This window comes from Alligator mississippiensis, chromosome 1, assembly GCF_030867095.1.
Source record: "Alligator mississippiensis isolate rAllMis1 chromosome 1, rAllMis1, whole genome shotgun sequence".
Taxonomy (NCBI): domain Eukaryota; kingdom Metazoa; phylum Chordata; order Crocodylia; family Alligatoridae; genus Alligator; species Alligator mississippiensis.
In genome coordinates, this window is record NC_081824.1 from 258,045,238 (window position 1) to 258,070,553 (window position 25,316).

Consider the following 25,316-nt stretch of genomic DNA (forward strand, 5'->3'; position numbering starts at 1 on the left):
ATCAGTGGAAAAACCTAACTGGATTAAATAATATCCCCTGTTGTTTCACCAAACAACCTTTAAATACATTCGTGTTTACTTCTACTTCACAAACATTACAAAACAGTTCTACTTCAAAATGGGGCACAGAAGGTAATCTCATTTGGGTCCAGATATACACTAAGTAAAAATAGAAAACTATCTTGTAAGAGGTTTACAGTAGCTTGTTAGGAACAGAATATGTTTGAATTCTAGTTGGGTGAAAGCTACAGAAGCTGAGAAACGTGAATGAGTGAGTGTATAAATCCTGAAAAGAAAAATATTGTGTATCAGTATGGGTGCCAATACATCAATAGTAGATGATATTAACACCCCACAGATCCACCAGTTATATACCAAATTTATGAGGGAGTGCCCTTCTGGACTGCTTAGCCTGTATGAATTCAAGACCCTTTTGGATTTGCACCATATGGACGCGCAGGCAGAAACATATGTTGATCGAGTGTTTCAGACCTTTGACTCAAATAAGGTAAGCTTGGTTCCTTTACTAATTTTTCAGCACACATTTTTTAGGCAATATGTAATCTGTTGTATGCTTTGAATTGCTTGCAGACCTGTTGTTACAGTGGGTACTGTTACATAGTTTAAACTGTTGGCATATGAGTCTGGCTGTTTGTGCTTGTAAGGACTTTAATAGTGATTCCATGAATACTTTGAGGGACACTTGGAACGACAATCTTAACAGAGGTGTTGAGAGATCCTTTTTAAGCTTAGGTTAATTTTTAAAATTGGTTTCTTGTTCTTCTTGTGTATTCTGCTTGCCCTCTCAGTATTTGAGCAATGAAAATCTTGAATAACTATAGATTCACAACACCCTTTGAGAGGGAAGTGTGAATATGTTCTCCATTTGACAAAGAAAACTATGATTTGCCTAGAGTCGCATACTAGGCACAATTAAGAACATCATTCTGATATCCACATGCTAGCCAGTGCCTTAACTATGAGGCCAGATAAAACCATTGAATGAATATGTGAAACTGCTTTAACACAAGTCTATATCCTTGAAAGGGGTAGAAATATTCCCTTTCAATACTAGTTCCCAGAAGTAGAACAGGGAAACAGCAGTGCATGGGGAAGCACCGGGTGTTCCACTTCCAGTTACAGTGGCATAACCAGCCACTAGCTGCAGCAAAGGCTATTTTTAAGCTACTTTTCAAAGGTGGTACCTGGGGCTGCTTCCCTAGTCACCCCACCCTCAATTATACCACCTTGTTGGAGTGATGGGGTTTGCATATCTCCATGATCCTGAGAGCTATGCCAGTGGTAGCTTAGCTACTAAGGGTCTCCCAAAGCGGACAGAATGACAGTGAGGGATCTGGCAAAGAGAGATGCCTTGGTCCTCAAGGCTGGGGGTTGGGCTAACACCCCTATCCTGGAAAAAATAACTTGTTACAAAACTTACACTATCACATCAGAGATAGTTGGATTCAACTGTAAGCAGACTTTGGAAATTTAAAAAGGTGTTACAAATTCATAGATTAATAGATGTTAGGGTTGGAAGGGACCTCAATAGATCATTGAGTCCGACCCCCTGCATAGGCAGGAAAGAGTGCTGGGTCTAGATGACCCCAGCTAGATGCATATCCAACCTCCTCTTGAAGACCCCCAGGGTAAGGGAGAGCACCACCTCCCTTGGGAGCCCATTCCAGACCCTGGCCACTCTAACTGTGAAGAAGTTCTTCCTAATGTCCAATCTAAATCTGCTCTCTGCTAGCTTGTGGCCATTATTTCTTGTAATCCCCGGGGGCGCCTTGGTGAATAAAACCTTACCAATTCCCTTCTGTGCCCCCGTGATGAATTTATAGTCAGCCACAAGTTCGCCTCTCAACCTTCTCTTGTCGAAGGCTGAAAAGGTCCAGGTTCTCTAGCCTCTCCTCATAGGGCTTGGTCTACAAGCCCTTAACCATACGAGTGGCCCTTCTCTGGACCCTCGCCAGGTTATCCGTATTCCTCTTGAAGTGCGGTGCACAGAATTGCACGCAGTATTCCAACTGCGGTCTGACCAGCACCCGATAGAGGGGAAGTATCACCTCCTTGGATCTGTTTGTTATGCATCTGCTGATGCACGATAAAGTGCCATTAGCTTTTCTGATGGCTTCGTCACACTGCCAACTCATGTTCATCTTGGAGTCCACTAGGACTCCAAGATCTCTTTCCATTGGTACCTGAAATTGGTACCTGAAATGTGTTAAGTCTTTATAGACCAGGTATGGACCAATCCCTTGTTGTACACATAGACCATACAGTGTCAAATAAAACAAGCAGGATTCTTATCAGGGGATAAGGCACAATGACATGTTTTTATAAACAAAAACAAAAAGACAAAAATAAAGAGTGGTAGCTCATTCACTCACACACACACACACACACACACACACACACACACACACACACACACTCACTTACATATGCATCCAACCAGCCATTTGATATAGATAGAGAGAGACAAACACACGCAGACGGTTCTGCAAGCATCAAGATATTACCAGCCCCCTAAGTTGCTCAAGTTAGCTTGGTGGCCAGCAAGACGGACCGAAATCCTCCTTGTTCTTGTCCATCTTTATATAGGGACTGTTTCCCATACAAGTCTATGGGAAACTATCATGTCTCATTGATAATGAAAGGATCCTCCTCTTTTGCTGTGATGTTATGATTGGCAGATCCTTCAGGCTTTGTGGTCTGTAATTTCTCCATCTGTTGTCTGCAATTCTTCAGCCATTGGAACAAAGCATGATCTTATATTTTGTAATCCTCAACTGCTGATCTTGGACATTGTCATAAACTTTGTCTGTTAAACCACACAAGGCTATTTCTACCCTTCTAGTCTGAGGTTGCAAGATAGATTGTCTCAACATATACGTTTACACAAGTACTGTTTATTCTTCCATTACCTCTTTCCAAACATTCCAGATATACCATCGCTCTTGAATACTCACCACTTCTCTTATACTATATTTAACCAACTGTTACATCAATGCGTAGCTAGTATCAAAGTTAAAAATAAAATGTTACCCACAGCTAAACTATATAATTGTTTAAACAAACTAAAATAAATATTAGTTATTTAACAAGGTTTAAATGACAGGACAATGAATGATCATTATAAGTTTAATTTCAGCAGCTAACTGAACTGTTGCTAAGCAGATAAATCAACCCCAGCTCAACACCCTGATTAAGGAATTGTGAAAATACAAGATAAATGTAATGACTTTGCAAGAGATATCATGGCTTGGAACAGGAAGTGCAGAAATCAAGTAACACTTCATAATCTATAGTGGAACCAAGACAATCAAACATGAATACAGAACAGGTTTTGTGATAATCCCAAGAGTGTAATCTTTCCTTATGAATTTCCAAAATATCAGTGAAATAATCTGCACATTCAGAGTATGAAGCCAGTGGTTCAACATCATGTTCCTAAATATACATCCACTCACAGAAGAAACAAAATATACTAAGTAAAATGTATTCTATGATTTACTCAATCATGTGTATGAGAACATACAAAAGTATATATTATGATTTTACTAGGAGACTGCAATGCCAAAGTAGGTACATGGGTTTGGATTGTAGCCGTGTTGGTCTAAGGACATAGGCAGACAAGGTTCCTTGGGTGAATTTGATATCTTTTATTAGACCAACCCAAGGTACATAACAGATATACAAACAAATGGCTGTTACAAAAAGTCTGCACAAAAATTCTAATGGAAATGGATAAGATTTATTAGCTTTACTTCAAGTAAAAATATTATTATTGGGAGCACAACATTTCCCCATGAAAACATGCACAAAAAATGGATGTCTCAAAGTAGAACAGCAAACCAGATTGATCATATACTTATGGAAAAATAACATTGAAACAGCATAAGAAATATAAAGAGTTTTAGAGGTGCAAATCTAGACAGATCATTTTCTTGTCGGAGGAAGAATATTATGAGATTGAAAGTGGGCAGAAGTAGGGCACCACAGAACATGGATAAACTTGACATTGAACAACTTAGAGTGGACAATATCAAGAAGACCTTAAAAATAGATTTCAGGCTTTTGAAAAACTCTCTGAAATAAATTAAATGAGTAACAATGACAATGAGGTCCTAAATATCAACAATCGGTGGCATGGCAAAGAATATCATTAAAGAGAGCATGAAAAAAAAGGAGGGCTACAAGAGAAAATCAGAGGAAACAGGGTGTATGATAATGCATGTAGGCAAGCAATAAAATGAAATTGGTTAGACAAAAGCTCCTCCAGTGAAACTCAAACCAGAACATGGGTACAAGTCTAGAAAAATATGAGGAAATTGTTCAACAAAGAAAGAAAATGATAAGAAACCAAAAATGCCAACACTTGGTGAATGAACTCCAGGATATCAAGGAAAAATATAGGAGAAATAATGTAAGAAATTTATATAAAGGAGTCAGCAGCTACAAACAAGGATATCAAGCACCGATATCCATCAGCAATGACAAAAATGGAAAAATCCTAGCAGACAAGATAGCAATCCTTGAGAGAGAGAGAGAATATTTTGTGGAATTATTAAACTGTCCAACATCTACAATGCCAGTAGAACAAGAAATACTTCATCAACTGAACAAAAAATCATTTTTTGCAGAAATGAAAATTGGTCATAGCAAAACTTAAGAACAATACAGTACCAGGAACAGACAGTATTTCTTCAGCTGAAATGATAAAATATGGAGGGGAAGAGCTTTATAAACAAATCCATAAACTAATTCTCTTTATCTGGAAGTCATCAGTCATACCTGATGATTGGAGCAAAGCCTTATTTATTCTGTTACAGCTTCAAAAAAAGGCAGCAAACTGGAGTGTCAAAATTACTGAGGTATTACCCTTTTAACAACTACCTATACAGTATTTTGTAATATCTTGCTACAGAACTTGTAATTACCTTATGCAGAATAAATTCTTAGAGAATACCAGTATGAATTCCACATTAATTAGCTGATGACAGATCAAAACTTCTCACTAAGATAAACAGTTGAGGAAAAAATGGAAATACATTTGAATCATACGCAGTCTGTTCATAGACTTCCAGAAATCCAATGATAGACGCACAGAAACAGTCTGTGGGCCATATTAGCTCAATTAGGAATTCTCACCAAACTAATTGGACTCATTAAAGTTTGCATGTGTGAATCAAGAAACGGAATTAGAACCTAAGGAAGAAAACCACACCCCTTCCCAATTAGAACCAGATTGAGAGAAGGAGAAAGACTGGAGACTGACCTATCCAACCTGGCACTGGAAAAAGTAATCAGGAGCATAAATAACATGGGGGAAGGAGTTCTGCTGAATGGAAAGCATAAAGTCCTCACATCCACTGACAATATAGCTCTTGTAAGTGAAAATATAAATGACATAGAAGCTCTGTATACCCAACTAACGAAGGAAGCAACGCAAATTGGACTACAAGTGAATGTGAACAAAACACAGTAACTGCTGGTAAATAGATTAGCAGTAAATCAGGAATGTGACATAACAGTAAATGACAGAAATTTTTAACAAGTAACCTACTTCAGGTATTTAGGGTCTAACATAGCACAGGATGGTAACAAAGAAATTAAAGAAGGAAATATAGCCTACTTACTTTGCATTGCACAAGCTCCTGTCACCCAAGCTCACCCCAACGAAAATTAATCTTCAGATCTATAAAACCATAATCAGGCCATGTGTGACCTATAGCAACAAGCTGGGTTGTCTCACAAGCAAACAAAATACTACTAGATGGTTTAGAAAGGAAGATTTTTATGGCAAATCTTTGGTGCACAGTATGATCCCATAACACAAGAATGGTACATAAAAACCAATACTGAGTTATTTCAGTTGTACAGAGACCCAACCCTGACACAGGAAATCAGGTACAATGACTACGGTGTGATCTGGGCACCCAAAAAAGTATTCCTTGGGGTACCAGAGGGATGAGTGGCCACTTGAATGACCAAGCAAGGAAGGCTAGATGATGCAGTGTCAGACCTACAAAAATTAAATGTGGATGCCTAGAGAATAAAGGCACGTAACAGACAGGAATAGTGCTAAATTATGATTATTTATTATTTATTTTATTTTTTATAGTTCCTACAGTAAATTTCACCTTTGTCAAATGTACTAAATCATGTTACAGAGAGAGACACTTTTCTGCCTGAGGACAGTTATACAATCTTGTATTTTATTTATCCAGTTTAAGTTTTCCTTTGCTCTATTTTCTACCGTTGCTCATGGAATGCTAGTCAGTTAAATGCATGCTAGGGAAAAATAATAAAGCCAAGCACAAAGGACCTTACAATATGCATCCCCAGAGGTTTTTGACTTTGATAGATTTGGGATAGTTACACTATGTCAGGCTGCAGTTGAAAAAGGAAGTATTATCTGTTGTATAATATGCAAGCATATGGTAGCCACTTGATTATCTTTGTTCTCTTCATTTCCTATTGCTTTTCTCCTCACTTATGTTTATGCTTCTATAATTTAGGCTTCTGTTCTGATAAAATGGTGTATAGTTAAGCACATGTATGTGTTGAGTACTCAATGGACTGCTGATTGGTGCCAATTAGACAGTTTAAATAATAGTTATTGCTACACAAATCATTGCTTTACTGCTTAGATATTTTGCAGAGTGAAGTATGCCTATGAAGTTTCTAGAGCATTTTACTACTTTTGGCCATGTGTAGATGAAACAAGGGGCATGTGATCATGATACTTTAAAGCAGGCTAAATGCTTTTGCACTGCTTTAATGGTGTCAGTGTTTTGCATGCATTAGCGGCATATTGTGCATTAATTGCCGCCAATGTAGCAAATTTAGCGGTGTAACACGCCTTAAATCACTTGTGGCGCAACAATCTAAAATGCATCCAATGAGTTTTGTTTGCTGCCCTACAGCCACAGAATGAAGCACCAGGCTCCGTGCAGCTCAGGGGCTCTGCAGGCAGCTGCCTGGGAAGGCAGGCTCTGTCCAAGAAAAGCAGCGAGTCTGATCTATTTCCTCTCCCCCAGAGCTTGCCTTTGTGTCCTTTGTACTTTCACTTGAATTCACTGTCCTTCACTGCCTATTGAAGCTTTCCTTGGATTCATAGGCCAAAATTTTCTCTCACTGTTGGGTTCTGGTTACTACCTTCTATCTCAGAGATGACTATATCATTGAATTACTATATTTGGTCAGCATGCAACTCATAACACCTTTTAAAATATGTGTTTTTGCTTGTATAAGAGCACTTTTTATTCTAATGTTCTCATTCGTTGGAAAGTGTGAATTTTATTGCTTCCATTTGAATGAACTCTCCTACCCTATTATAGTTTTTCCCCCCTGTATATTTTAATGTAAGCTCAGTATTTTCTTTAAATCAGGGCTGTTGACTTGGCAGCCCTCAGGCTCCCATCTGGCTGCCACTCCTCCTATTATTTCTGCTGCTCTTATGGCTAGAGTCCCTGGGCTCCCCTTCCTTTCCTCTAGCTTCTGCTTCCTATCCCCACTCCTTGAAGTGGGGTGGCATGATGGGAGGGGGTCTGGGGATGGTGCTGTGCTGCTTGTACTCCACACTGGGATTGCAAATTGTCATTAAATTTTTTGACACTGTAAAAAAAAACCCTAAAAATTCATGTCTGTACAAATCCATAAAAACATTTTCCATTCCATAAAAACATGGATCCACCACAGCTTTAAGTTGCATCCCAGGGAAAAAGCTGCAGCATCACTAAAAGACAGACACAAACCACAACAGTACCACTTGCTGTTTGAGCTGGAGTGTGGCACCATGCTGGGACCAGGTGAGTGGGACTGGTGGGGGTCAGACTTGGGGGAGGCAGCAGGGTGCAGAGTGAAGTCAGGGGTGTCAGGGTGTGGGTGAAGTAAGGTACCCCTGTGGTGGGGACAGCATGGTGTAAAACCACTGCTGTAATCACAGAGGGCTGCCAATCCAAGGTTTATTTTTCTGAAAATAAAAATACCTGTCAGTAAAAAATTTCTCTGTCAGTAAGAAATGTGCAGATTCTCAGATAAAAAATGTGAGATAAAAAATAATTTCTTGGGTTGGGAGTCTTGGGTACACACACAGTGGGTGGGAAGGGGTTGGGCTGAACACGCTGTACACATGGAAAGGAAAGGAGCTAAGCTAACACTACTGCACCTGGGACAAGAGGGTGGGAAGGCCACCTGCATGGCAAGAGGGTACCCAGGAAGCCTGCCCCTATTGTGTGCTACCCATTCCAAGTGTGGTCTGGGTGTTTAACTAATCCTTTTGTCATATTCAAGTAATCCCTTGCTCTTCTAATTCAGCCCGCTTTTTGTATCTGCTGATAGTTAATTGAAAGCCCACTTCTTGCACCATCCAATCACTCCTTCTAGCAACCATTTCAGAGATTTTAGGAACTTGTGATTTCCAGTCTTTATGGCAGCCTGCTTCAGATAACATAGCTTCCTTTACAGCAGCAGACTTAAGCAGACCCTGCTTTTTAAACACACAAGAGTTCTCTCCATCCTTCCACTCTTCTGCAATATTACTAAGTGGGATGCTACTCAGATGTATACAATCTTGCTAGAATACATGGATCTAGGAAGCTACCACTAGTTTTTGATTAAACCATTCTGTGTAATAGAAAGCAGCAAGTATTTCTTCTAGGGGCGTGGTCCTTGAACCTAGCTCAGCCACTGCTGGATTTATTTCCCCCCAGGCAGTGATTCAATCAAGATTGTCTTGATAATTTTGACAGGAGCAACATGGAAGTGACATACTTATTCATCAAATCATGCTTCATGGGGACTGAAAATTGGATTTACACTGATTTGGGATTTGATAGAGGCATTAACCATTGTCTTGGGGTGGGGGGAGGGAGGTTCAGAAGTGGTGAAGTGAATGACCCAAAACCCCAAAAGGAAAATATTAATTTGTAAGCCTTGAACAAAAAAGAACTTAATCTTCCTTTTAAGGGACAGGATAGACTGAAAAGTAAACACTGATCAAGACAAACACTGCTTCTCATGAGCCCATTGCTTACAGCATCATTGGCTGATTGGTGTCATTATCGATTGATTTAGAGTGACTGTATCTGCTTTTTTCTTCAACTTAAGGAATGGAATTTTGTCCCTGAAAGCTTGTCAAACACTCCTAGCTATAAAATTGGTCCAATAAAAGATATCACTAAAAAAACTTAAACTTTTTACATATCCCCTGGATCATCATAGCTGCAACACTCCAATCCTACTTTAAAAGGAGTTAAATTTCAGCCCAAGAAGATTGAAGTGTATGTGCCACAAATGAATGGAACTAAAGCTATTCAGACTATACTAAGCTAGTTTATATAAACTATACTAAATCAGTGGAATGTTATGCAGTATTAAAGTTAGGAGGTGCTTGGAGCAGTTGCACATTAAGTCTTCATACCATCTCTGACCTGTACAGATCTGACTTGCCACTAGAAGCCGGTGATTAGAAGTGAGGCTGGGAACCAGGGCATCTGGGCTCTGTCCTTGCTCTTGGTGTGGGGGAGGTGGGAGAAGGGAGTTGCAGTGTTGACACTGGATTTATGACCCAAATACCTTGTTCCAGCAGACCCAAAACCCTTTCCATTCAATAATAGGTGGATTTTATTGATACACAGTGATAGCAGATAAAAACAATTCTATATCTATGAGTTCTAGAGCGGTCATCAAAGTCCAGGTACATATGGCCAGTCCACAAGCTTCACTCTGAGGTTCTATATTGAATGTCAGATATCAGCAGCCTGGAATTTGGAGGCCGCTTCTTCCCTCCCCCCTACAGTGTGGTGAGTGAGAAGGGCTGGTGATATGCCATTTGTCCAGGGTGGCCTTGAGTTCCCTTCTCACGGACCCTTTTCTGCACTGAAATCCCTTATTTTGTATTCTTTTCCCTCCTGATGACTCTTCATTTCTGGCCATCCCTGATTGGTCTCTCAGTGGTCATAATGCTGTCTATGTTCTGTGCTGTCAGCATAATCCTTTGTTTCACAAACTTATCACATGCACACATCCTAATTTGGTTCTATCTGGGTCTTCTAATTTGATCCGTTCCCCAAAACCTGAAATCCCAAGGGCTTTGTAGTTAGGCACTGTGACCTAATGCCACCTTGTCTCACGTTATGGAACAGTGTGGATACATTTCTTTAATTTCCCAGTCTGTGTGTCTGCTCACTGCTTGTCTGCCAGACACAATGGGCCTTAAGGAAACTTTCAGAAACAGGCTTTTAGAAATCAATTAACCCTTGCTGTTGCCCTGGACCATTATCTAATGCATATCTACTTTACCTATAAGCCAGTTCCCAAGAGCAAACCTCTAAATACTATTTTCTAGCCAGCAGCAGCAGGAGCATGCAACCAGGAGTTGGAGAAGTATGAGGGCTTAGGGGTCATGGTTTCCCTCTATAGGCCTCCTTCATTCTTTGCCAGGGTGGAGGATAGAGGTAGAATGCTGTGCTGCCAACCCCTGCAGACCCAATCCCAGCCCCTCTGACATGACCCCAGTCCCTCATCCTTCCCCAAAAAAGACTGCTTTTTGCCCAGAGGTAGGCGAAAGCTGAACAAAAGTTCAATTAACCATGGTTCATTGAAGTTAATGGAAATGTGTTCATACTACCTCAAACACTGCCAGCAGTTCCCTGGCCAGATAATTAATGTGGGGTGTGGCTTCCTTCTGCATACCCCATTTTTGTTCTGGGTGGAGTGGGTGGTGGGAGAAGGTTGTACTGTGAAGAGGCTAGAAGCCAGGAGCACAGAGCCATAGAGATCTGGGAAACATGCTTCCCTACAGCTCCATGTTCCCATCGCCTTATATCCCAACAGCTGTGGGCTGGTAGGGAAGTCAAAGCATAGAGCCACCAGGGTTTACGACAATAGGAGCACAGAGCCAGGGAGAAGCATGCTTCCTCACTTTCTGTGGCTCCATGCTTCTGCACTGAACCTCAGCACTCTGTGCTCTAGCTCCCAGCCCCACTGCAGTACAGCCCTCTCCCCTCCCCTGCCTACCCCAGGATGGGAATGCAGAGGTGCAGTGTGTAGGAAAGCCACAGCACCCCCATCTGACCAGGGGAAAGTTAGTGGTGTTTGGGGAAACCAGCTAAGCTGCATGGGAAATTTTCCATTAACCTTGTGTAACTGTAGCTAATTGAATTTTCTTGCAGCTTTCACCTGGCTCCAGATGAAAGGCAAAGCCCTTTCCAGGGAAGGCTGGGTGTGGGGCTGGGATCAAGTCAGCAAGGGCCATGCAGGGGTCCCTCTTCCCCCATCCCCACATCTCAGGAGGGAAATGTAGCAGGTCTGCAGAAGGAAGCCACAGGCTCCATGCTTTTCCACCTCTTGGCTCCATGGTCCTACCACTCAATCCCCCCCCAACACTGAGAAGGCCCCACCTACTCTACGGCAATAGAACTGGGAGAGTGGGTCGATTATCCATGGAGCAGGAGTGTGTGTTGCGGGAGGGGGGAGGGGATATGAGATAAGTGCATCCTGGGATGCTGGAGGACTAAAAATTGCTTGCCTTATCTCTGTGGAAACAGACTGCTATTACAGCAATACAAGCTGGGTAGCATGATCCAGAATGAACCCTCGCCCAAAGTGGCATAAATTTTAAATGCTCACAGAACACTTATCACCATTTTTCGATTATTAACACACAGACACTCTCAATTTAAATGCTACTAGCATGTCATAAGGGTAAGATGCAACAAAGTTCTGAGGGAGATAGTGGCAACATTTCCTAGGAATGCCAGTAGAGGGAGAAAATGAGCCCTGAAGATCTGCAGAAGCAAACTAAAACCCAAAAGTTACTGCAGTGTGATTCTAGTAAAAAAACATTTTATTTTCCAAAGGGAAGTGAAAGCTGCTTAACATTTCGTTGACTTTCTTATATTAAGTATACCTTTTGCATTGATAAAGTAAATATCTTAATTTTAACATGTTACCAAATACAAAAACAGCTACAGCAAAGCTTTTTCATCCCTTACTTGGTGTCTCAGGGAATGTGATGCTCTTCAACAGTTGTAACTCCTTTCAGGAAGAGAGTTGCTGAACATTCAAAATTACATTTGCACAGTTAATTTTCTATCGGATTATCACTTACAATATTGGATGTAGCATTTAAACAGCCAATGCTTTCTTCATGACTCTTCTATTAATTCCTAGAAACGTTTTTTATACAAGAAGAATAATTGTACAATGGCTAATGGGTTTATCTCTAGTCACACATGTTTCCAAGCAAAGCCTCTGAATATTAGGTTTTCATTAAAATGAAAGAGGCCATGTTTGAAATGATTCTTTTTTGGTTATTAGCTGAGAAAAGCAAGAAACAAATCTCAGTCCTCTTCGTTCATCCCTTTTTCAAATATTAAGTTGTGTACAATAGAGTAATAGAAAACGCTCAATAATTGCAAGAATTCCAAAACCAAAACTAAGCCTAAACTGCCTGATTCACAAGCATTTGCTCCCTTTCGCTGCAACCTGTCCTCTTCCTCTGTCTATTGGTGAATAAGCTGTACCATACTAATCCGTGCAGTGTATGGTGATAGAGTCTTAGGTTCAAGCCCCACGTCAGATTCTTCCTGAAGATTCTTGCCAGTCATCCTAGTCATGAATGGGAGCATGGGCATTCAGGCTGAGGAGTCAAAGGAAGCCACATATGACACTAGCCACATCCCTTCTTTGTGTGCTGTTGGCTACAAAACTGGCCTGACATATTTTACCTTAGTCCTTCCTGTTGGCCATTAGGCTTATGGAGGACATTTGATCTAGTCCTGTCCTATGTACCATCTGATGCACTATCATGAGAAAATTCCCTTTGTTTATACAGAATAGTTAACTAGTTTTTAAAAATATATTAAATGTTTAATTTTGCTTTTTCTATGAGTGCATTCTTCACGTGCATTTGAGATATCATGTACCACATGCACAATCACATTTAGTGACTGAGGCTGTACTGACCCTAAGCATTTGTTAGGGAATTAGTGCCTAGGATAGAGACAATAAATGACTGCTAAACAGTTGAGCATTCTTAAACAGCAATGCCAATTTTTTTTTAAAAATCCCCAAATGCTATACTGCTAAAATTAGTATTTTTATAATAACCTATGTATAACAATGTTCATTTATCAATTTACATATGAAACCAAATTATAATTGTGTGAGAAACTTAGTTTTGATTTGCTGTATAGAGAAAATTCTTGTCATCCATATGTCAATGAAATCGTGTTTAAACTGACTACAATATTTTAATAATATTCACTGTAATATAAGAAGTTGTCCCAAAGATTTATTTGATCATTTCATCAATATATTGTCATCCATTTTCACATGCTCTTCAGATAGTTTCTTGTTCTATTGCATCACTGTTAAATGTAGTAATTGAATGATGCCAGAATCAAATGGTTGGGTTCTTGTGACCTGTGAAGAACAAAATTTACATAGCCATTTAGCATGTGAAAAAATATATTGGAAATAAGCTGTTGATGTCTTGCTGCTTATTTTGTCATTAAATGAAACTAGCCACAGGGATAAATGACTTCCATGTTGTAAGAAAATTGGATTTTAAAATGTAGACTACACTCAGAAAAGTAAAAATGATTAATAGGGTTTTGGCAGATAGCACTGAAGGGATATTATATAAGTCTAAGGATGCTTTATAAAGTGTTACTTGATAGGTCTCATTTGAAGACTAGTGTCCTTTGTTTGTCATATCTTCCCAAGAAAAATGAAAATGAAGGTGCAAGTAGATGGGTGCTTCACATCTAATGTGCACATTTACTGCGCAGTAACTGAAATTACTGCATAGTACAGGCACACAGCTGTGTGTGCATGTCCTTACTGTGCAGTAAATATGCTGATTTACATAGACTTGAGCATAAATTTGATACCTACATCATGCATGAAGACTCCTTACTGCACAGTAGGGCTATGTGCAGCTTCAGTTGCTGATTCAATTCAAAAGAGATTCGACCCAATTTGGCAGCCAAATCTCCAAATCTGAATCAAATTGGGAGACCAATTAAAAGGTCCAAATTGATGCGAAGCCTCCGAATTGATTAGGAAAAGATTCAGAGATTCTGGGAGTCCTCACTCACCGCCGGCTGGAGCTGGACCCAGGCTCTGTGCCGGTAAGTAGGGGGCGGAGTTGGGAGCTGGAGGAGTGGGGAGGGGGCCATGGGGGGACCTCCACCAGGGCCCATCCCCTGCCTGCTCCCACAGCCCCCTTGAGCACCCCCCAACCCCCGCCCACTCTCCCAGCCCCATCAACAGCTGCCCAGTGCAAGCATGCTAGCACTTAAGAAAAAAAAAAGACCCATACTCACTAGCTGCTGCAGGGGCCATCAGGGCCTCTGGGGGGCTTGTGGCAGAGCCCCCCCACACAGCTCAGGGCAGTGGGAATCACCCCTCTGCCTGGCAGGAGCTGGTGAGTGCAGGGCTTTTCAAAGTGTCAGAACACTGGGGCCAGGTGGGGCAGCCATTGATGGGGCTGGGAGAGCAGGCAGGGGATGTGGCCTGTTCAATTCAGAGATTCAACTGATTCAGCAGCGGCTGAATCTCCAAATCAGATTTGGCCGAATAGATTCAGGACAGTGATTCAAATCGCCAAATCAAATCACTGTCCCCTGAACTGGCCAAATCTGAATCCAAAGTAGGCACAGGCCTACTGCCCAGTAACACTGTGTGTGTGGACTGACTTAGGACTAACTTTAATCGCAAGTCAGTCCACACACAGTCTTAATGCGCTTTAATGCCTGCGCGGGTAGATGCCAGCCTATTCCCACTTCCTGTGCAGTAAATATAAGCTGGCATAAATGCATGTGTAGACATGCCCTAAGGGGTTTCTATATGAAGAGATTCTGATCATGTCCCTCCTTGATCATCTTTCAAACTTTTTCTTTTTCATCAAAGAGCTTAAACCTATTATGTAATAGATAATTTTTTTTGAGAGCACTGAATACATGAGAACTAGAAAACAAGTTTGAAAGGGAATAAATTTTAAAAGAATTTATACACAGGCTGGCAAACAAGCTGGAAGACTGCCAACAAGTGAAAACAGAGTGGGCAAGTAGGAAAGGTTAAGCAGAAATCGGACAACTAGGTGCAACTTAATTAAAAAGGGATCTTAGATTTGTTCTTGGGAATCTTCTGATTATATGGCTATGTGTACTTTATAGCAGTTAGGGAAAAGGTTTCCTGATTTATAAGTCTTGCTCCTAGCTTGCATTTTGTATTCATTTAAGAAGAATGTCATGTAACAAGTCACCACTATCTGTCACTTAATTTTTCTGAGTCTTTATTTGAATTTTCAGGTAGGCTTCCAATTTTTTGTTCTCTCTCCCTCTGAAGAAGGGGGAGAGGTGATGTCAACAACAAGAAGCAACTTGTCGTTTCTTTGAAAGCAGTTGTCTACATGAAACAAAACAATTGCTTGTTTAGTTAGAAACTATGTTCAAATGTTGGTATTCTTGAAGACTTTTTGGCAAAAACTGAACATTGAACCATATTTTTAATGTTCTGTGCCTATAAAATGGTCTCAGTGTTCAGGGGCAGATCCAAGGTTGGGTGCACTGGTGCACTTGCACCTTCCCCACCCCACCCCTTCCACCACCATTTGATTCCTGCTTCATCTAAAATTTAAAACTAACTGCCTAGCAGTGGCAGCAGCATTTCTAGTCAGACAGTGCTGAGGGAGACACTTCACTTTATGACTTATAATCTACCTGATCCCTTCTAAACTCTTCATTCCACAGGTGTTAATGGCCCCCTCTTCTTCTTAGTGGTCTTGATATTCCACCAATTCTGTAATTCTGCTGCCTTTTAGCTGCTTCTGATAATTAAGCCCTGCAGACTGTTTGTAACTCATTCCAATGAAGTTATATTTGTTTTTGCTTCAGTACAGCCCTTGGCCCCTAGCATATTAGTAAAGCTTCTAGTTTATATTTAACTGGCAAAAATATGTGTTGTTTCATATATGATGATTCACCTCACCATCTGCACCCCGCCTTTTCAAAATTCTAGATCTGCCCAAATCAGTGTTCCATGTTCTCCTATGTAGCAGGCATATGGTGCATCTATACATGCTTCCCCACAGATGCACACACCGCAGTTGTTACTGTGCTGTCATTTAGTACTTGCTTTAGGAAGTACTAAGTGATGGTGCAGTACTGTGCCGTCCTGGTGGTGCACAGTTATTGTTAGCAGCTACATCACCATAGCAACGCATTATAGCAAAGTAGCTGTCGCTATAATGAAGTAGTGTCGGTGTCATGGTTTGTGTCTGCTGATGCTATGCCACCATAGCAATGAGCACATTGCCATAGTACATCGCTAGGTGACAATGTCACATGTTGATGCACCCATGTAGAATTAAGCTTTCATTTTTTTTGTAAAGTCTCTAGCTCTTGTATTTCTGAAGAACTTTCTGTACACTGAAAATGTACTCTAAGCTGATGTTGTGATGTCAGAGTGAGTCTGTGGGTGATGTGACATAACCCAGGAACTCCTGGGTTAACTCCTTTAAGTTATTCATATAGCTTAAGTTATTCATATAGCTTTCACTAGTTTTAAAGATTAACAGCTGGTCAATATGCACACAAAAGGAAAAAGATAAACATGTTGGGAATATTCAAACAGCCAGTGTATAGTGTTCCTTTCTGGTTCCATAAGAGTGCAAAGCTTTAGGTTGACAGCTTAACTTAAATTGTATCTACACATCAAAATGAACATTTAATTGGAGCAGGGCTGTCCAGCTTCTGGCCAGCAGGAGGCTGCATGGCCTGTGGGCTGCAGACTCCCAGACCACACACAGCACAGCCTGCACACCACAGGGGTATATTTCCTGGGGCTCCCCACACTGTGCTAGCAGCCCACCCTTCCTCTTGCTACTTATGTAGTATTGGAAGCCTGGATCCTTTCTTGGCTGCCTGCTCCATGCAAGAAACCCAACCCCTCTACCCTGACTGCATAAGCAGTTGGGACTTTCCCTAGATGTGTATGCAGTGCAGACAAACTCTCTTGGCCTGGCTCCCCAGCTGTGCATGCAGCCTGGCAGCTTTCTTGATTACATGTATAGTGCCAACAGTGTTGCCAACCCAAGAAATTATTTTTTACTGACCATCTGCATGTTTTTACTGACAGAGAATGTTTTGTACTGACAGGTATTTCTACTTTTAGTTAAACAAAAATTGTTGGCAGCCCTGTGTGACTGCAGCAGTGGTTTTATACATCCAGGTTACCCTTATAAAAACTAAATGGGTTATTGCAAATGCAGGAGTCCCCTACCCTCCCCACAACCTGATATTCCTGACTACAACCTGTACCATGCTGCCTCTCTAACCAGACCCTCATTGGCTCCACTTCCTCTATCCCAGTATGGACCCCCACCCACTGCTTCTTCCTCTCCTGGTCCACAGTCCCATCCTGGCTGCCCTACCCCACCCCATAATTTCAACACAAGTGACTATTAGAGCCAGGGGATGGGCATAGGGACCCAGCAGCACACTGTTAAAGAGGTGGGTGGAATCTAGCAGGATCTGGTAAGCATAAATCCCTGACAAGAGCTTTATGTTTACAGGGGGCTGCACTTCTGCTCAGACAACAGGTGATGTTGCTGTGCTCCATCTCTAGTATTTTCTTGGGATAGAGTTTTAAAGCTGTAGTGGGTCAATGTTTTTACAGGTGGCAAAAAGTTTTTACGGATTTTTACAGACATGCTTTTAAAGTTGCTTTGTTATGGATAGTCCATAAATTTATGGAGAATTGGCAACCCTGAGTGCCAACAGCTCAACCCCTTCTCATCCTGACCCCCAGTATGTGGGCAGCATTGGATAGTCACCAGCTCACAACCAGAATACATACCCAGAGTCTCTGGAGAGTTTGTGGTCTGGCTCCTAGCATGTGCTATGTACAATGCCATCCATTCTTCACTGCTGTTGTTACCTGTGCTAGAAAATGTTAACCCATGCTACAGTCATGTCCTGATTTTGCTGAGCAAATACAGCCATGATAGGACCTATGCCCAGTCATGCTGTGGCACACCCTGGTGGGCACGTGGCTCCTGTCCACTCTGGTCCATTCCCTATTGCTCACTTGCTGCACCTTGATCTTGTTCCCAAAAGGCTTGGGAGGTTGCTTTGGGGAGTCCAGGGGGATTCTAGTTCACTGCTGATCTGTCTCCAGTCAATCTGCCACAGTCCCTCCAGACCTATTGATGCCCTATGACACCTGGTGCCTTAAGGGCTGTATTTGTGGCCTCCATACACCCCCATAATCATGCCCATGCCTTGCAGATGTTAAAGGTTATCATTTCAGCCTGACAGCATGCCCCCAGTGCAGTGTTTGAACCTTCCAGCCTCAAAGCTTTTGTTGGGGTTTGGCCTTCCTGGTCTTGGCCCCCTTTTTCTGGCTGTGCTTTTCTTTACTGTAGCTGTACCAGCCTCCAGCTCTTGGGTGCCAGCCCTATCTTGCTTTTCCTGGGCTCTGGGACCCTGGCCCTGGTTGCCCTACTTGGCTCTAGTCCTGACCCTCTCAGCTTTAGGCAACCTCTGTATGCCTTTCCTGGCTCTGGTTTTGGTCCTTTTGGGTTCTGTCTGCCTATGTCCTGTCACAGCCCCTGGCAGGGCTCAAACCTTTCATGTCCCTCAGGTCACCTCTTCATCCCTTACAGCCACACCTAGTCTACAGGTATTAACTTGAACAAAAAGGTAAGGAATTGCTTTAAAAACAACCTGCTCCTCCACTTGGGGTAAAACAAATATTTAATCAGCCATTGCCCACAAGACTCTCATCTTTCTGTCTTCAGGGTATTTGGTGCCTGCCTGGTTCTCTTGGACAGCTCCTCCCACCTGACAACTCTGTCCCTTGTAACGTACTGGCCCTCTCCCCCTTGCCTTTCTCCAAGTGCTAACTTTAAGTGTCTGAGATTGCAGACCACTGGTCAGGTGGCTCTCTAGCCCCTGTACAGATGTTCCTCTTTAATCCTAATGGGCTGCTTTCTCCTCCAGGTTGCAGCTTAGTTCTGCTGCTTACTAGGGCTATGTGAAGCTTCAGTAGCCGATTCAATTCGGAGAAGATTTGGCCCAATTCAGGGAGTGAATCTCTGAATCCAAATAGAATTTGGAGACCAATTAAAAGCTCTGAATTGATTCAGAAAAAGGTTTGGAAAAGATTTGTCGATTCAGTCATAGACTTAACAGGCAGCTGACATAGCTGCCTCCAGCTGGTAAATCTGTTGGGGTTGGAAGAGGGAAGGGGTATGGGGGAGAGAGGGATTGGGGCTGGGACAAGCTGCCCAGCTAAGATGGTGGGGAGAGGGGGCACGAGATGCAAGCGCAGCAGTGCTCAGAGTGGGGGCTCTGCTCTGCTGCTGCTTACCCAGCTGGGGGTGGAGGGTTGGGATGCAGGAGCGGCTCGCTTCGGGAGGAAGGGGTCCCCCACTCCCAGCGCTGCCACACCCACATCCTGCACGTCCTCTGCACCAGCTAACAAGCAGTGGCAGAGCACAGTCCCCGCTCCAAGCACTGCCCCACTCACCACCCATGCTCCCCCTGTGCTTCTCCCATGTGAGTTGGCAAGCGGCAGTAGAGCATAGCCCCCACTCCGAGTGCTGCCATGCTCGCATCAGTGCTGGGAGTGGGGATTCAGTGCTGCTGCCACTTCCCAGCTGGCAAGGGGGGCATAGAATGTGGGCGCAGCAGTCCTGGGAGCAGGGGCTATGCCTTACTGCTGCTTGCCCCGCTCTGCCTGGAGTGAGCCACGCCCACATCCCACCCCCCACCCGCCCCAGCTGGGCAAGTGGCAGCAGGGCAGAACCCCCGGCTCCCAGCATTGCCACACCCATATCCCGTGTCCCCCTGCTCCCTCCCTGGCTCCCACACCCCCCTGCCCTGGCTCCCCCATACCCCTTCCCTCCCCCAACCCCAACAGACTTATCACCTGGAGGCAGCTGTGTCAGCTGCCTGTTGTTTAGTCTATGGCCAAATCTTGAAAGCGGCACTGAATCTTTTAGATCCAATTCAGCTGAATCAAACTGGAACAGTGATTCAAATCTCTGAATCAAATCACTGTCCTCCAAATCGCCCAAATCCAAAGAGAATACTTGCCGCTTTGCACAGGCTACTGCTTACCTCCACAGCCAAGCTAACCTGGCTGTGCCTCTCCCTGTCTAGTAACAAAAGCCTTTAGTTTCCTGTTACAATGCCCTCAGAAGTAACACTTACTTCTTTTCCAAATTGAGTTGTATTGCTTCATCACCAGTAATCAAGTTCCTGTTATTGGAAAAAAATCTTCTTGCTTCACCCAGAAGACAGATCTTGTTTTTCTACAGGCATATTGTTTTTACTGTACAGCCACTAAAAAGCCTTTGTAAATTATGCCCATTCTAAACAAAAACCTAAAAGGAGAAAACAAGTATTTAGGTGTCTCATTGACAGAATCATTTGTCTTACTTCAGCTAGAAATAACGAGTTATATTAGAAATGGTTTATTTATGCAGAAATGTGTGTTTATACACATATGCATGTGTGTGCATACATACACACACACACACAATCTCTCTCTATCTGGTTGCTTGAGAAATACAAGCCAACAAAAGCAAAGAGAATCAGCTGAAGCATTTGCTCCTTCCTCTCCAAGTGAGCTCAAATAATAGTGTTTAAAATTATCCTGTATTTGCAATAACCCACTTAGTTACTACAAGGCAGATTCTTAGTAAATTTTGAATTGTCGTCTTTGATGGAATACGGTTACATTGTTTGGGATATATATTTGAAGCATGCCTAAAAATTATTTTACCTTTAGGGATAATACTGTGGAATTCAATAGAAATTATTCTGACTTATGTTCTACACATACTTAATTGGTTCTATAAAAGCTAGCTTAATAACCTATAAAATAGTAATCTTTTCCATAAGATTTTAACTACCTATAGAATTTTATAAAAGGGATACATTTTAGTTTTAAACTCTATATGATAGTTTTTAAAAGCTATCATAATCTGTCTCTTGGGAGTATATGCTGTAAAAGGGCATCTTTTACTGCATTGCATCCTTCTCCATTATGTAAATGAAGTCTTCATGTTAATAGATGCTTCTCTACCTCCTCCTAAATCTCCATTTTCTGGTTCCTGAGACACCCACAATGAGGCACCTCTCACACCACAAGCTCTTCCTGGCTGATTCTAACCTGGTTGTCTTTAATAGAGATGGTCAGGATGTAATCCCTACAAAAAGAGATTTGGGTGGAAGCCTTGGAAGTCAGTGCCCCACCATACTGCTCCTGGATAGAGCCAGGGTGGAGGAAAAACTGGCAGTGGTGATGGCTTTGGCATAGGCATTGGTCTTCCAGTAATTTCACTGACCCTTTACCTACGCCTTAAAAATTCCATTTTTCTTCCACGATGTGCTGGTCCTCAGCAAGCTTACCATGAGAAAAGCAGCTGAAGGAAATTGCCCCTGCCAATGCACACTCATATGCCCCTGTTAACTGTCTTGGTGTGGGTCACTCGCTCTTTCCTTGAGTTGCTGGGTCTCTAGCTGGCTTGGCCTTCCTACCCAGGCAAACCCTACCTCCTTGCCTACATTGCTATCAACTGTTAGGTTCCTCAGCTGAGAGCAGTTAAATTGCTCTCTGCCCCCAAAAAACCCTGCAAAATGCCAACCAAAATGAATCCAGACAACAAAGCCCAAGCTAAGTAGACACCAGCCCTCACAAACCCTCTTCCAAAGCAGTCAAGGCTTCCTGCTCCTCTCCCAAGCAGGAGTCCCTGCTCAAACTCCCTAGTTAGCTGACCTGTCTCATCCTTGGCAACACTCACTTCCTGCATGCATTAAATCTTCTGTTTGATACTTGCCAAATAAGGAATGGGGAAAGTTATTTCACTAGGGCCTAAATCAGAGAACAGTTTGTCACTTTTGGGTAAAGTTTGGATTACTTCATCAAGATGGTTGGTTTTGGTGCAATTTTTAGCTTCCTTGTCCTATAATTCCTATAGATCCTATAGTTAAAGACTGTTAAAATGGCAATTAAAGGTCATATCAAACTTAGTTTGTAATCTCTTCATTGTCTTGGCTGCAGTTGTGCAAGACATTTCCCATAATATATTTAGTTATTTGTTATGTTGTTGATGAATAGCAAACTAATAAAGCTTCAGAAACAATAAAAGCTGCATAAAATGTTAACAGTGCTTCATTTGAATGAACCAAGTTACACAGACTTGTGGTGATAATCCTAGGGTATTCTTAGATCACCTTTGGTTTTGATGAGAAGGCCTGGGGGAAGTAGGGGAGAGGGCTGAAAAGTTAGAAGTGTGGTGTTCTAGAAGCTTATTTTTGGGGCTAAAGGTAAATTGGACTGCATATAGCAGCTAAGAGAAATAGACTTTTAAGACATAGCTGACTGACCACTTCCAGCTTTGCAGACTCCAGGGACTATAAAGACAGCAAGCCAGGAAGTGAGAGTCGCTCCAGACTAGGGAACTAGAAGGTAAGGAGTTGCAAAGGTACATGGAATAAGCAGTGGTGAAGGCTTCTGGACATAGCTATTGTGAGGAAGCAGAAGGGCAAAACCCAGAGCAGTAAACTGGGAAAATGGCCATTGAGAGGGTTACCCACTATAATCATAGCCTGCCATAACTTTTTAGCCTCTTCAAAGGGAGGTTAAGATACTTTGAGGGGCCAGATAAGTATTCAAGCTCCTGGCTATTTCACCAGACTGAACACAACTCATGAATGTTGAGAACATCAGGAACAAGATTTTTGTTCAATACAACTGTCCATCTTCTAAACTACTTGCAAGCTCAAGACTCTGGAATATGATTTACACACATATATTCTTCCATGAAAGTTTGAAACATACCAATAATACTGCTTATCAACAGCAAGATATGCCAAATTTCTGCAAATTTGTTTTTTAGAAAGGCTTGATGACTAATCAATGAGGCTTAATAATGCACGTTATTTAGCTAGTCAATTCTTCAATTACTGATTACAGATCACTTATAATAGGAATTCCACCAACAAGCTATTGAGTTGGACTACAGTCTCTTACTGTATTTATCAGTGGCACTAACTGTTGTATTTCTCTAGTCTTTCAGATATTTTCTTTCTATTGGGGTAAATTAACTGTGTTGAATCCTAGCATAAATTGTAATTTTCACCCAGTTGTTCTTAGCTGTTGGAATCTGATACCAAGCCCCAGGCTATATCTAACCTCTTGTTTCTATCTTAGCAAGCTTCTGAAGTATTTTAAAAGGCTGGAGTGGGGGAGGCATTGGATTTGAGATGCCTAGATTGCCTGTCATCACAAGTTTATAATCCTGGGGGAGTCAACTCAATCCATTTTTTTCCAGTATAGATAATTCAAGTAATGTGCAGTTAACTAAAGAGGTCTTCCAGTTGAAAACCTTTAAACCAATATTCTACATATTATGCATAAACCCTAATATTTCATGGTACTCTTAGTGAAAGAATTGATTTGCTATTCATGTTCTCATCCCAGATCTGTACTCCCAACATAATTAAAGAGTGTGCCTTGTGTGAGTTAGCTGGCTCCCATCATCCCACAGTTGAACCTGTTTCAGCTGTGCTCTGTTTTCATTGTTCCTAAATCAGTTTGGGACAAAAGGCACTACCAAAATCCTAAAATCATTACTAACATACTTTGATAGCACTGGCCCCATAGAAACAACAACCTATTACATGTTAATGGTATTTATTTTTTAAATTAGCCAGGCTATCATCTTATCCAAACTGGCTATTTAAAAACCTTCCAAATTAACTGATTAGGAAGAATTTTTTGCAGAGCTATTTATTGGTAAGGAAAACTTAGATCCCTTTAAAGAATTCTGTAACTATGCAGCAATATTCTAGGTACAAAAGGATAATGTTCTTGCTACACCTCTAGTGCTTAAGTATTACCTAATTATTCTTGCATAATGTCATAATTCCTTCAGTGCTCTGCTTTTCCTTTATGGGCCACAGATCTCTCTCTTGATTGACTAAAAGTGTACAGCCTCCAGCAACACCACACAGCTGACAAAAAGCATTATCGTGTCATAAAAGGATAACATTAAATTGCCCCATTCCTTATGAGATGCAACTACTAATGAACAACCCCCTTTTTAATACTGTTTCAGCTTTGCCAGACACATGCTAATATCCTCTCATCACATCGAGAATGGGAACTGCTGTCATTTAGAAACACCACTTTGTGTGTTCAAATAAGTAAATAGAAATGCATCAGATACTCAGGTTTTGATATTAATTCTTCAAATATCTTGAACAGCTTGGCAAGGTTAACCTATAAACAAGTGACTGGTATTCCTATCTGCCTTTCAGTAATACTCTGTTTAGTATCTAGTCACTTGTCTAGAAGAAACCATTTGATTTTCCAAGTCTGTACCATTTTTTCCCCTGCCCACAACAGGCACAACTAAATAGCTTCAGTTGAATTTTGGTTTGAGTTTTGACAGCCCAGCTCTCAAAACAAAGCTTCCCCACTGCCAGTGTTAACATTTGCATTCTCCAGTGCTGTTCCTCCTCTGCACTGATCTTCCTTCAACTGCTTTAGAGCTGAACAATACTGACTTTGAAGGGGCAGTGTCCATCTCTGATGTCCACATGCTTCAAGGAGTCTCTGCTAAGTGAACTGAAGAATTCCATCCCCATGTAATCTGTTGGCTTTTAGCTCAGGCAACATAGCAAGCCTCTGAACTCAGGAAAGCAAGCTGCTTCTTTTCAAAGTAAATTTAAGTCTGCTCTGGCAAGCAAATATGGCTAAAAGGCAGTTATGTGCTGATGAAGAATGGGCTGATCTCAGTTCGGTATAATTAATTGAGAGACATAAACAAGTTAATTGTCTGATAAGGGAGGAATCTTGAACTAGTTCACTGAAATAATTACAGAGCTAGCAAATCCAGACAGATTTTTTTTTAAAACCTTTCATTCCAAATACAAACTTCTAAACTTGGTGCCAGGTCGTGTTGTCACAATGTTCTAAGCAAAACTGTAATGTAATTAAATAGTGAAAGCAGAACACATACCGCAGCTACTTACTGCATTCCAGAACAGCAGCCTCATGCATGCTGCACTGTTCTGAGATGGGGTGGATCGAAAGGGGGTGCACCCCCTTTTCAGATTGTATCTATTCCTGCAGCATCCCCCTTTGCTAAATCCTGGATCTGCCCCTGCGCCAAGTGCATTGCTTCCCTAAAATGAAAGCAAGGTTGCTTTGCTGATGTCATAGGGATAACGGAGACCTGGTGGGACTCCACCCATGACTGGATCACGGGTATAGAT

The 25,316-nt window shown here is 41.8% G+C and overlaps 1 protein-coding gene and 1 long non-coding RNA gene across 2 annotated transcripts in view; one reads left to right on the forward strand and one right to left on the reverse strand.

Annotated features, from left to right (window-relative positions):
• Positions 1–202: 202 nt before the first annotated feature.
• Positions 203–25,316, forward strand: part of GUCA1C (guanylate cyclase activator 1C) — a 54,902-nt gene continuing 29,788 nt past the window's right edge. The window contains exon 1 of the mRNA XM_006276226.4: positions 203–508. Within this exon, the coding sequence (XP_006276288.1) occupies positions 314–508 (195 nt within the window). The 5' untranslated portion in view covers positions 203–313. The remainder of the gene's footprint in view (positions 509–25,316) is intronic.
• The window catches only part of LOC109280304 (uncharacterized), a 38,017-nt gene continuing 24,565 nt past the window's right edge, over positions 11,865–25,316 (reverse strand). Inside the window, exons 2-3 of the long non-coding RNA XR_002086580.2 lie at positions 20,241–20,413; positions 11,865–13,440 (exon numbers count right to left, since the gene is read on the reverse strand). This is a non-coding gene — a long non-coding RNA (uncharacterized LOC109280304). The remainder of the gene's footprint in view (positions 13,441–20,240; positions 20,414–25,316) is intronic.